The sequence below is a fragment of the Nannobrachium achirus genome (genome assembly GCF_963921795.1).
Source record: "Nannobrachium achirus genome assembly, chromosome: 2".
NCBI classification, from domain to species: domain Eukaryota; kingdom Metazoa; phylum Chordata; class Actinopteri; order Myctophiformes; family Myctophidae; genus Nannobrachium; species Nannobrachium achirus.
Window position 1 is genome coordinate 54776356 of NC_137811.1, and position 14434 is coordinate 54790789.

Here is a 14434-nt window from a genome sequence, read left to right on the forward strand (position 1 = left end):
ACAGACCTTTCTGTTTGCAACCTAGAGAATTAAACCTATGTACAAGACCTTTAAATCAATATAAACTGACAAAACAGATGCAAAGGAATAGGCCTAGAAAAGAAGATCAGACTCAAATCTGTGTCTGAATATCAACTCCAACTTTGTATAAAATATAGCAGGTCCTTTTCAAGCACAGGCCAATGTTTCTAGTCAAGGTTATGTCATTGGCGTGGGTTGTTTGCCGAAACAAGTTGCATTGCCACTTGGGTCAGTAACCCTCGCTCCGTAAGAAAATGCTGGTTAAAATACTATAAGGAAAAGACATTTCCCATATTCAACGAGGAGGGCAAAAGTTTTGACTTCTTTGGAACCTGTGACTCTCTGTCACTTTATGCATATGCTTTAAGTGCCTAAATCCCAATTAGGGTCGGCTGACACGCTGCTCTATTCATGGCGAGCCCCCTTGCATACATTTGCCTAGGAATGAACTTCACAAATAGACCTCACGCTAAATGCGCTCGACAGCAGAGAGAATCGAATGGAGTGACAGTTTCTTTCTGAGGCGGTCGAGTGAGAAAAGGTATGAATTTATAAGGTACACCGAAACATATCAATTCACACGACGTTACACGCCATTGTCCGCGTCTTCTCAGCCGGAACAAGTGAGCTGAAGTTAGGGAAATCTTCCTGAAAAGCCCCGTCGCAAACTTTGTAGGGACTTTGAATACCAAAATGGAGCAGCCCACTTCCCCCCCCCCCCAAAGAAAGCATTGAAAATAAGAGCACGCATGAACAGCGTTGAATCGGTTGCCATTTATTTGGCTGCTCTCTAATGCGATTTTGAATATTAGTCTGGGTTAAAATCCCAATCATGTCATCTGGTGGGAGTCCCATACAAGCATAATTACTATTCAAACGCGCCAGCAATGTCCCACCCGCACCAACGCAGCTGGTTGGTTGGCCCTTTGTGAAGCTAGGATCTCCCAATGTTTTAAGAAAGTAAAATACATTAAAATACGGCGAACAACAGGGTTCCGTCTAAAATAAGCCAATGCAAAAATTTGCATTAAATATAGACAAATAAAATACCCTAATGTTCAGTTAATGACAGTAGGCCTTCAGTTTATTTGTAATGATTTTAATTATCTTTATTCTTTTTTATTTGTTTTTTTGTATTGCAATATAAACTGTTCAATATGACCATGTGTGTGTCAAGTGCACCTGGGACAGGGAAGACGTGGCCCTTATAAAACGTGGGAATCTTCAACAATTGGACCATACTGCATGTGGTGGGACAATGATTGGACTGGGCCCTTTTCGAAAAGATACAAACAACGTTTTATGGGTCGACATAAAAAATGTGTTTTCTTTCTAAGCTCAGAGGGGTTTTAAATGGTAGCCTATTGAAGCCAGTCCAGGAGAGGTGGTGGTGGACCCTTGGCTCGCCAAAGTAGTTTGGGAGCATGAATGGAGAGATCCCTGGTGGGGCATTACTCCTTGTATTTACCACGTTGCTTTGCAGGCAGGTTGTTCCTCTATATTCATGGCTCATTAATGGCCAACCAGTCAAATCGGAGCCCCAGAGACGGTCAAATCCAAGCGAAGCGCTGGCAACTTCCAGGCACAACAGGGGGAAAAAAGGCCAGCTCCATAAAAACGTCCTCCTCATGCTCAAGCTCCGATTCTTCAAAGGTCGTTATTTAAGTTCATTAAAGAGATGGGGAGTTCATTTAAGAGAATAGAACTTGTGGAATGCTGTGATTGACTCCGCAATATTGTTCTCGAATAAGGATCCGACCATGTAATTAATGTGTCTTTTAAAAGGATGGGGACAATGCCGCCGGTCAAGCCATTTAATTTCATTTAATTTTCCATCCCATTTGCTTCGAACAGTGCTTTCACTTTGACACCCATCCTTTGACTACTTCACACCGTGCTTCAGTGCGCGCATTGGAGCGGGGATTCACTTATACTTTTAGAGGGATCGCAAACAGAAAGGAAATGTCTCCCTTTTCCCCTCCTCGAATAATTAATTTCGCTTTGGTAACTGTAGGACTTTCAGCAGCCACATAAGGATGCGGCCCGGCGGCCAATGTGAGAGAGCTTTGGGGCCTGGAGTACCCGTTCATCCTGAGCGGATGGGAACCAGCCACAAATGGGCAACACGTTAATAAATAACCATCCGCACAGCCGGCGATAACATGCGCCTATTGATGAAATTGTTCGCGTGTCGTTCACGCTCTTTGACTCGTGAAGCGGAGAGGAGAGAAGCCCCAGAGAATGAAGCAGTGGGATGCCTTCACTATGGATGGAGAGAGAGCGAGAGCGAGAGAGAGAGAGAGAGAGAGAGAGAGAGAGAGAGAGAGAGAGAGAGAGAGAGAGAGAGATAAACAATCCTTTCCTTGCTCTATTACTGCCTAGTGTCATGGAGTCGAAGGGGCAGAGGTTAGCAAGACACGTTCATGGCCTGAATTTATCGCCCACAGGTTCTTGTTCTCCGCTAGGCTTCCAACGCCACATGATCAAAGGGGTCAAACACAGTTTTAAAACCTGCGACCACAAAGCGACTGTCACCACCGCACTGAGATCCCTTTTAAGCTCTCTGTGACAATAAGACACAAACCACCTATTGGTCCCATCATGCATTGTCCATGATGGAATGCCATTCAAAAATGGCTATATATATAGGTCTATATATTTCTTTATTATTACCCATAATTGTTCAATTATTAGCAATAATTCGGCGCATATAGCTATTCAATATTCAGCCAGGCCACATCTAATAATTGTGGGCCTACATTGTGTTTTGAAAAATATTAAGAATCCATATTGCACCAATGCAGGTGCCATAACATATTAGAAAGGATTGCATTCACACATAAGCTATTTTATTCCGTTATAACCAACCGTTTTGACAATAAATAAAAAGGGTATTAACTATTAATAAGCATATATATATATATATATATATATATATATATATATATATATATATATATATATATAATGTATATATTATTGTGTACAACGTATTATGGATTTTCCAGAAAGATTTAAATATTAAGAATTATTTGTCTTGCTATAAAATCTTAAATAGAGACGACGCGACATGAAAATCGATATGAAATATTAAGACGGTGTGGTCGGTTATATTTTTCCCCCTGGTCGTTCTCCCGTTGAGTACCTGCCTGATCTCAACCCGGCACACGCCGAGAGTCAATAGAAGTTAACAAGTCCTCTAAACATTCCTGCTGCCTTTGTTCGGGCGAGAACACAAAAGGAGGAGAATAAAGTGCTTTGAAGTATATAAAAACCAAAAGAGGGCCAGCCAAGTAGATTTAAAGTAGTCACTGATTTCCAAAAACAGGTTTGAAAGGGAAGAATGAAAAGGGGGAGAATTTATGGATAAATTATACAGTGGATTTGTCAGTTAAAATATCGGAACTGTCCGGCGGACAAAGCCACATGCTGAGGATTAATGGTCGCTCCAGACCTTTGATTCTACACTCTCTTTTCTCTGCCCTTGACAAATTGGATTTTGGGGATGGGAAGGTCGCCTGGCCTATTGTCTCTTGACCGTTTTGGTGCAATTCATTATGTGCTAGGGGTGAGGGAAAGTCTCCATGTGACCAAACCCCGGCCCGTTTTCTCTCCACACAGCTGCTGGGAGAGCCAAAATCTCTCACACACACACTCGCACACGCACACGCACACACCCACACACACACACACACACACACACACACACACACACACACACACACACACACACACACACACACACACACACACACACACACACACACACACACACACACACACACACACACACACACACCCTCCCCTCCTGCTCGTCCTTGCGCGCTAATGTGTCGAGGGGATACCTTGCTCCCCTGCTCCGTTAGAAAAGCAGGACCACATACGCCACCGCGTCACTTTGCGGGCGGAGATCGGCCTGTCCTCGTCTCTCTCTCTCTCTCTCCCTCTCTCCCTCTCTGTCTATCTAGTCTACTTGTCTCAATCAGTCACTGCTGTGGTCTTCATGGTTCTCATCTCAGCGCACGCAGAGCCAGCCATGCAAGCCACGCGGGCGTCCACTATCAGTGTGTTTGCAGACTGCAGCATCTCTGCCGGACTCCGGATAGGACCTGTGCCGGGCATCTTCAAACTAGGGAAGTACGTGTCGGACCGTAAAGAAGTTGGAGCAAAGAAAAAGGTAGGATTTAAAAACTTTTCCCTCCCCCTCTCTCCCTTTTCATTCGATTGATGTCCTAAGTTGTGAATTGACGTTCTATAAGAGGTTGACAGTCCAGTCCAAGTACAACGACGGGCATTTTATAATGAATAATATATTTTGCCTATTATTAATAATAATGTATTTATTAAAAGTCAAAGTTACCGGTAACTTTAATTATTCGATGATTTTATGAGCGTAATTGTTTATAACAGAACATGTATTGCTGCAATTATTATGCAATTATTACAAGAGATGCTTATATGAGAAATACATTCCACATATCGAAATAAACTAGATATACTTTCAAATAATAATAATAATAATAATAATAAACAAAGTAAAACGAACGAACGGAATAGACATTTTCTACATTTTACAACAGAGCTGTCACTGTCCATTGGACCTTCGGTTATTAATTGGTTTGTGCTGTCAAGTTGGAAATAATTGAGTTCTATTAGTGGGCTGACTGTCAAGTCTGTGTTTCTACTTAACCGGCCTAATGGGCGACCTGGGACGTTGTGTGGGATTTCATGCCCTCGCCCGCCTCACATTTCACAGGCTACGGGGCTAGTTATTCCAATGAGCCATTTAATTTTAATGTGATCCGGCCATCGAAAGATGGCCACATAGCCCCGAGCTAAGAAAATCAAGAAAAGGCTAAAAAGCATTAAGAAGAACATGCATTGATGTTGCAATATAATTGAATAGGATTTTTCTTTTCTTTTTAAAGCCACACAAACATTTGAGCCATCATCACTTATAACAGAAGGATTTATTTAATTCATATAGGATGCGACATTTTTCAACCTAACTACATCATAAATACACCCCTCTTATTGTTAAAGCTGTCAGCGATTGTGATTGATGCGTCTAAATGCATGGCCCCGGGCTATACGTGATCATCAGGTGCAATTTCTGTGTCAAATGTCACGCTTCAATCTTTAATTTGCTTGAACAGTTTAGAAACGCTTTGACACTCCTCAAATTCGTTTCCCATATCAACTCAATTAGGCCTGTATATGTCATTCCCCTCAGTAAATTATAGCAGCGGCCTAACAGAGCGGATAAAGACGCATTAAACGGGGTTTGGCTATGGGCACACCTCCAGGTATTATTGAAACGAACGATGTGAATTTTAAAATATATAATATTGGTGTATATGCAATAATCCCCAACAAATGATGGCGTATATGCAGAGTAATAACTAAACATTAGTTGGTCTCAAAATATATTTTGTTGAAATAGGCTGTATTCACAAATAAAATAACATAAAATAAATTCTAAGATGTGATCTGGTGGGATGTGGAAGTGTGTTTAATTCCTGGCCCATGCATTCATTGTGTGTCCTTTAGATTCGTCTGATCAGGGGAGAATTCGTGGATGAATCGGGCTGTCCTGTCCCAGACTGGAGTGGCTTCATACGAGCCGCCAGGAACAGCCAAGAGCAAAACCTGGAAGCGGTCTCGGATTTACCTGGCGGACAGGTGGGTTTTCCTTCAGTGGAATTTTCGCATTCTTTTTTTATTCTATCTTATTTATTTTATTTTATCGGGCCTATTAATAGTAGGTACAAGTCTGCTAAACCAGTGGTCCCCAAACTTTTAAGCGCAAGACCCCAAAGAAAAATTAGACGTTTGCTCGGGACCCAAACGAGTGAAAATAGCAGATCTACAAGCTCACAACTCCTTGCTTTTTGCTGTTGTGATCTTGTAGATCTGTTATTTTCACTATAGGCCTATACTTCTGAAACTTTCCTTTTTAATGGAAATGCTTTTTGAAAAAATATGTTGGAATTAATCAAATTGGTGAAAAGTTGAAATGTATTTATCTAAAACGTCTTTTTAAAATATTTTTAAATAGTAATATATTTTTTTAATGGAAGACAAAAAAAGGGCGATATAGGCTATACACGCGACGAGCTGTTTTGGTAAACGGTCTGCTAAAGTCCATCTGTGCTCTTCCTCCACCATATATAGATTTTCTACCGAGTGCTCAGAGAGATCCCTGCAGGAGAGGAGCTGAGCGTGTGGTATTCCAACACTCTGGCCCAGTGGTACGACATCCCAACCACCGCCACTCCAACGCACGACGAGAAAGGTATATAGGACTGCACATATTATCTTGTTGTTATACATCTTAATAACATGTTTTGGTACGTGGGCTATATTTGTGTTGTATATGCCGGCAAAGCATGCATGGGACATTGATATTTTGAGAGGTTCATCATTGCATGTTAAAGTGCCTGTCAATATAACGTCATGTCAATCAATTGGCCTGCTACATTTTCCCATGCAGCGATGCACTTTTCAAATTCCCAAAGCATATCGAAGCATTTAAAAATATATGATAGATAGGCCTATACTGATTTGTCTTGAGCAGAAAATAATTCCTTTAATTCTGGCCACTGACATGTGTAATAACACTATTATCAGCCCCCCGAAGATGCATTATTGTATTAGTTGATGGCCTGATGTTATTATAAAATAAAAAATAAACTATATATTTTTTTAGTTTAGTTTTTTGTTTTTTACACATTACCATTCCTATGTTTTTTTTGTTCACATTAGGTAGGCCTATACTTTACATAACCAATTATATAGGCTAGTCTAATAAACATTTTGTTTAGGCTGATTCGGGGATTAATCTTAATTGTCTTGTTATCAGACTAATCCGGTTATTAGATTTGGAAAGATAATTCTCAGCGGAAACCCTTCAGGGGGGCTGCTGTTTACTGTTTACAATAGAACCGGACATGATACAGGCTATATGCAGGCCTGACCCCCATATTATTCAGAACTATAAGTGTGTAGAAATAATTAATTACAGTGGATGATGAAACATATAGATTAAAACCAGCAATTAAAAAGCGGAGATTGATGTGCTCAATGGCCATCGAAGTAACGGATGGTTATTCAGTTGCGGGACACAGGGGTTAACACATGTCATCGCATCATTAATATTCATGTATTCAAAAGCAAATAAATTCAAACAAGGTGCTTCACGGTAAATTAGCTGGGAGCGTAAGGTATTGTTGCTTAATGAAAGCTAACTTTTATGTGGGGTGTATATTGCCCTGATTTGCGACGAATCCACAGTGTGCGCCGCTCCGCGGCCAACACACCGTGCGCTCCTTGACATACGCTTTCCTATTATTTGGCGTCAACAGATGGGCAAGCGCCATTGTTTCTGGAGACTTGCGATTTCAAGGAACAGCTGCCGTCACTTCCACGGGAAAGAGCCCAGAGAGAGAGAGAGTCCCATATTCAATGCATTGGTTTCTGAGCGCCAGATTGGGGAGGGCGTTTGCTCTTTTGATGTGGATATAATATACAATGGCCCGTATGCGGATTACAAAATCATTAGCCTACATCTATATTATTAACCGCTCAACTGGTGTCATTTACGCGGTCTTGATGGAGATTTATAATTCTAACGGTTTATATTAACTGCGAGTTTGTATATGATCATATACAAATAATAATAAAAAAAAAACATTCAAGAATGTTTTTGTTGAATCTCTCTCTATACATATAAACTTTAGTGTTTACTAAATATATATTATTTTATTGTTATCATCACCATCATCATCATCATAATTTGTATTTATAACAAATATGTGTTTCTGTTCCATCAGGTGAGGAGCGTTACATCTGCTGGTATTGCTGGAGAATATTCAAATACCCAAACACACTGAAGGCCCATGTCCACTTCCACTGCGCTCTGAGCAACGGCCGGGGCTTCGTGAACAGTGAGCAGGCGAGGGGTCCCGAGAACTTCAGCAGGTCACCGAAATCCGGTGACCTCCCCAACACCTCGACCTCGCCGAGGAGCGGCCAGAACACCTCCATCTCAGACTCTGGCAGGCGGCTCGTGGTGTCCTCCTCCTCGTCGCCTTTTAACCACAAAGTGGGTCTGTCAAAGAAAAGCAGCTCTGAAGAACAGGACAGAGCGCTGGACATGAGCGTTACCTCAGTGAGGAACCACGGCCACCTCCTCGGCCTTGGCGCTGCGTCTTCGGTGCTAAGCAACATGGGCTTCCATCCAGGCGTCCGCTCTGCATTCAAGCCGATGGGCATCTCCAAGGTCCCGGTGCATGCCGAGCCTTCCAGAGAGGAGCCCAGCGGGAAGCACAGTGCACTGGGCTTCAGCAAACTCATAGGGAACACGAAAACCCCCACGCGCCAGTTGAGCGACTCTCTGGAAGGCGGCGGCCACCCTCCCAGTAAGTGCGCGCACCCCATGGAGCCTACGTCTCCGGCGGGGCCGTGCGCAAACGCCATGCGGGGCTTCCCGTTGCTCCCTCACGTCGAGGAGAACTCGGCCTTCAAGCACGTGGAGAGTCGCATGCACTCGGGGGTGTCCCCGTCCCGCTACCCCCAGATGCCCTCCGGACTCCACTTTGAGAGGTTCTCTCTCCCGCAGTTTGACGGGGTCAAGCCGTACGGAGGAGACTGCAACATCCCCCTCATGCCGTTCACCGTCTACAACGGCGAGCTCCTCTACAGCCCTCCCTATTACCCGCTCAAATTCCACTTCGGAAACCTCCTGAAATACCCCGAGTCCATGTCCTACTTCGGCACGTCGCCGTCTCTGAGCCAAGACCTTGGCTCCATCACGAACATTGACAGGGAGATCGCCATGCACACGCAGCAACTCTCCGAGATAGCCGTGGAGAAGAACCGGGCCAGGCTCGACGCCTCGATGCCCTCCGGCGGCAACATCACGGGCGGCTCCACCAAGCCCAAGAAGGGCCACCTGTGTCTGTACTGCGGCAAGCTGTACTCCAGGAAGTACGGCCTGAAGATCCACATGCGGACTCACACCGGCTACAAGCCGCTCAAGTGCAAGGTGTGCTTCAGGCCGTTCGGAGACCCCAGCAACCTGAACAAGCACATCAGGCTGCACGCCGAGGGCAACACGCCCTACAGGTGCGAGTTCTGCGGCAAGGTGCTGGTGCGCAGGAGGGACCTGGAGCGCCATGTCAAGTCCAGACACCCCGGGCAGACTGTCAGGAAGGGCGCCGACGACAAAAACGGGGACCTGTTCGAGGACAACGAGCAAAAGAGCGACAATGACAGCGACGTCGACGTGTGCTTCACGGACGACCAGAGTGATCAAGAGTCGGGCAAAAACAATGATTGAGAAGAATAGAATGATTGAGAATGGCCAAGGGGCCAAGGGCCTGTGCCAGTGGTGGTAAAAGTAGACCTACTCAATTTATTTTACTTAAGTAAAAGTATCAATACCACAATGTAGAAATACTTTACAAGTAAAAGTCCAGAATTCAGAATTGACTTAAAAGTAAAAGTACAAAAGTATTGGTATCAAAATGTGCTTAAAGCACCAAAATTAAAAGTAGACCTACTCATTATAGAAGCAGGATGTCCCAATTTCATGTTTTCAAATAGCAGATACAAGCTCACAATGCGAGCTTGTAGATCGGCTATTTTCAAATGGCCAAAATGTATATAGGGCTGAAGTGGTTAATGTATGTTTTGTAATAATAATCTAAACCTACAAAGTAACTTAAGTTTTCAAATAATCTTGTGGAGTAAAAGTACAATATTTTGATCCGAGATGGAGTAAGTATTGGAAATTGGAAATACTCAAGTACAAATACCTCAAAATAGTAGTACTTGACTTGAGTACATCTACTTAGTTACTTTACACCACTGGCCATGTGCACAGCTCAACCCATGATAAATCGGGGAGGATTTTGATGTTCGCTGTTTATGTCTCGGATTGGTTCAAATCGTTGTAGAGGCAAGATATTTATGGTGTTTAAAAGCTACCGATATAGGCCTAATTTTGTTTGTTTTGTTTTTGGCCTTCATTTCAACGGGTTATGGTTAATATGATTTTCCTATATGAATTAGTACATGTCATGTCAATGGTTATCGAGACCGCCTACATTGCGAATTTGTTTCCAATTTGTCCCAGTTGCACTTTAAAACAGCAAGGACACTGACTTTCCTCAATCCAGCTCAGTTGTATATTGGCGTGATAGAATTTATAAACTGTTTTCGTTAATTGATACTTTCCAAGCCTGATTGAATAACATTGTACTTAAATTTGCACTTTCTTGCCGAGGCATGCACGCTGTTCTTAAAGAAGCAGCTGTACACGATTATTTAAAGACTTTTAGAAAATGTACTGAACATGATGTAATTTTTGTAAAGTGTACATTTTGATATAAGGTTCAGTGGAGTGTTGTACGTTTGTTTATACCCTAAGTGATATAGACTATTGTAAATTGACAATATTTTCCTCCTGTTCATTGAGTCGTTCCTTTTTAAATAAATCTAATTTAAAATATCAAAGCGTTGTTTGATGCATTGACAATATTTCTATAATACAAATAATCAATCAATCCATGCTCGAAAGAAAGTGAGAAAACGAAAATGATTTTATAAAACCTGTTATTATTAAACCTGTCAAAAAGCATTCACAATTGAGTTCCGACAAGATGGCGACCGAGTAGGACGCGTTTGTTGAGCTCTGTGGAGGTGCATAGTTTTCACATTTTTTAAGCCCATTTTTTACTGCCTTTATAGTTCTTTTGAGACTTTAAACGCCCAAAACACTGGTGAGCGTCTGTTTTTGCAGTTGTTTCGTGTTTCATGCCGAATACGATTAACACGAGGTCGAGGAGTACCAGGTCTCCGACCGCAAACGCCGACAACATGGCCGGCGCAATGCAGGGCGACGCTGACGCTCCGGTTACAAAGAGCATGCTGCGCGAGGTCCTCAAGGAATCACTGAAAGAGTTTATGGATGGTTTTATTCAACCCATGATGCTTGGCTTGGAGAAGAAATTACTGAAGAAGATTGATGACTTCGGAAAGGAGCTGCGTCCTGCAGTCGCCACGCTGAACACGACCGTGGCTGAACAGGGGGAGGCCATTGAGAACTTTGGTTCCTCCATGGACAGTTTGCAGATGTGTATCACTGAATTGGAGAGAAGATGTGCTAATCTGGAGGAGAAGCTCGTCATAGCAGAAGACCGGAGTCGTAGGAACAACATAAGAGTGATTGGGATCTCTCCTGGGCTAGAAAAGGCTGACCCAGTGGCCTTTATCCAGTCTTTTTTGCAGAAAACATTCCCCGACGAGTTTCCCGACTCCCCCCCGGAGGTGGATCGTGCTCATCGGACCGGCAATCCACGTTCTGATAAGCCAAGGGCTTTCCTGGCAAGGATCCATTTTTTCCGGGTAAAGGAACGCATACTCCAGCTCTCCAGGAAAGCAGGCCAACTGACATACAATGGCAAAAAGGTGTATATTTTCCCCGACTGGTCTGCTGAAACATCAAAGAGAAGGGCAGCTTTCGGGCCAGTAAAGGAATTCCTACGTTCCATCACCGCGGAAGGGGTTAAATACGGAATAAGGCACCCGAGCAAATTCTGGATAACCGTGGATGAGGCGACTTCTACTTTCAACTCACCCAAGGAAGCTCTGGCCTTTTGCAAGGATAAGTTCAAGACTCCAGGTGCTGCGGACGAGACTCTAGCTACGCAGGATGATGAGACGACAGTTACAGAGAACTAACTTTTACCAGGGACACTTTTGCTTTCGTGATCGCGTGCTTTCAAACACATTCTGCCGATGTGATATCCTTTTGCCTTTAATGGACTGTTGGTAAGCTGGCTGGGACTTTGGAGATGACTTTTACGCAGCGTCTTTCTTTCCTCACTCTCTCCTCCTCCTCCTCCCCAAAGGGTGAGTTGTTAATGTAAGCCTACTTATTGTTTTGGACTCATCATCTGACTTGACGTTGTGTTTTCAAGTGTTTCGTTTCATAATACCTATTTTATTTGTTTTATTTTTTAACAAGATCTGTAAGCAGATGGGTGTTACTCGTTTTAATTTAGGTTACCGCAAGGAGAGAGGATTTAGGGCTGCTAAAGCTATAAGCATAATTCACTGTCTTTTTTGTTTGAATATAATGGACATTGTTCTTGTTATTATTGTATTCCTTTTCTTTGCTCTTATTGAGCGTTGTGCTGCTTACTATATAGGTCTAGAGGGTTTTATCTCTCTCTGTTAAGCTTTGTCTAACGTGTTCCGTGTCGCGGTTCGGACGGAGCCTGCTCTCTCTATCGTCTTCCCTCTATGTCTCTCTATCTATCTCGGCTTTCCCTCTCTCTCTCTCTCTCTCTCTCTCTCTCTCTCTCTCTCTCTCTCTCTGGCTCTCTCTCTCGCTGTGTGTGTGTGTGTGTGTGTGTGTGTGTGTGTGTATGTGTCTTTCTCTCTCTCTCTCTCTCTCTCTCTCTCTCTCTTTCTGTTAGGTAATGGCGGCTATGTTGGTTGTTAGTTTATGGTTCGTTTATGCCGCCTAAAACGCTACTTTTTCGGGTAGGAGGGCGAGACTGGGCTTTGGCCTTTGTATTGAGTAATGTAGCCTACTGTTTAAGGTGAAACAGATATAAATAATATGGTCTAAATTGTGAAGGCTCCGCGGTTCCAGAGACCACTCGCTCTCCCGCCCTTTCTCTATGTCTCTCTACCTATCTCTGCTTCTCCTCTCTCTCTCTCTCTCTCTCTCTCTCTCTCTCTCTCTCCCTGGCTCATTGACTCGTTCTTTTTTTTCCTTTTTTTTCTAATCTCAATAGCTGGCGGATGTACGATCTCGTGGCGCGTTGGCTCTACGTGCTTGTGGATCCGCTGTCTGGGGGGGGGGGGGGGGGGTAGTTATTTACCTACTTTACTTGTTAAAATGTTAATTTACTTGTTAAAATGTTAATTTCTTGATGGGGGGAGAGGGGAGCTCTGTATTGGGATATTTATTTTGTAGTCGTGATTGGGTAGGTTCACTGTTTGAAGTATGGTAGTTTACTGTTTAAGACGGAAACAGACTTAACTAATATGATTGACATTTATCTAAGTTTGCACTGGCCTTTTGGGCATGTACAGGGAGCTGTATATGGCGCAGTATGCATTATGTGTGCTGTGTTGTATATGGTTTCCTGATCATACATAACTGTGTTTTATGTAAATACTTATGTATACAGACTTTTCTTTTCTTTCCTTTTTTTTCCCCCTTCTAATTAGTAATTGTGGTTTGTATGCATGGATGCATGGGGGGGCTGTATGTGGCGCAGTATGCATTAACACTGTGTGTGCTTTGCTGCATATGGCCCCCCGGATGTGCTTTTAATTTCTATTTCTAACTACATATGTAAGTGCATATATTTTTATATCATATACACTGATTTCCTTTTTTATTTATTTTTATTATTAATATTATATTAGTGCCTTGTCGTGGTGACAGCCTTATTTCCACTTATCTGTCACAAGTGTTTGGTTATTTGCATTAGCGTGGCTTATAGGGCTTTATCACATTCTAAGTGGGCCTAATGCTGGACTGATTATTATTATTACAGTTGTTATAGTCCCCTCAATTTTTTTTTTTTTTCCCTTTATTCTTTTCTTTTTTCTCTCCCCCTTCTTTACTAGAAATGTTAACATACCATTCTCATTTATTTAAGTGATATGAAGTGGGGAGATTGATCATAATTTGAGCTGATGGAATGTTTGAGAGCTATTCAGCCACAAGAAGGCACTTTTTTGTTGTTGTTGTTTTTACTTTGGTGATCTGTTATATATTTACATAACCACCAGAGGGCAATGTATGGTTACTTTTGGGCAGTTACTTGTTTGCACTCTCTGACAGAGTGAAATGAAGGTTGACTAATAGGTTGATGGGGTGGGGAACTGTTTTTGTGCACTCTGATGCTAATGGGGTTTTCCCCCTCAAGCTTCAATGTTATGTGTTTTTTTATGTTCGTTTGATGTTGCTTTTTCCTTTCTGTTCCTTTTGGGGTTGTTTTGTTTTTCTGTTGGGAAGGTTTGTTGTGAGGGACCAACTAGGAAATTCTAAAATGTTCTACTGTGCTTGCTGTGCGTATGGTTTGAACCACAATTATGACAGAATATAAATTTCTAAGTTTCAATGTAAGGGGAGCGAATATACCGCATAAGCGAACCAGCATTTTGGGGGTTTTGCGATCTAAATCAATTGACTTTGCATTTATACAGGAGTCTCATCTTTTAAAAGAGCATTCCAACCGATTGGCTAATAAACATTATCGTGTTTTAGCCTTTTCAGCTGCTTCTTCCAAAACCAAGGGAGTAGCCATATTGGCTAGACGTAACCTTAGGTTGGATTCTTTGGGTGATTGGTCTGACAGTGACGGGAGGATAGCTGTTGCTAAAA

At 42.7% G+C, this 14434-nt stretch overlaps 1 protein-coding gene across 1 annotated transcript; it reads left to right on the plus strand.

Moving 5' to 3' along the window:
* Positions 1 to 4024: 4024 nt before the first annotated feature.
* Positions 4025 to 9361, plus strand: prdm13 (PR domain containing 13; the record flags this gene model as incomplete). Its single annotated transcript, XM_080738039.1, has 4 exons — positions 4025 to 4198; positions 5572 to 5703; positions 6196 to 6316; positions 7854 to 9361. The coding sequence occupies 4 exons, from the start codon at positions 4025 to 4027 to the stop codon at positions 9359 to 9361; spliced, it is 1935 nt and encodes a 644-aa protein (XP_080594165.1).
* Between the last annotated feature and the right edge of the window lie 5073 nt (positions 9362 to 14434).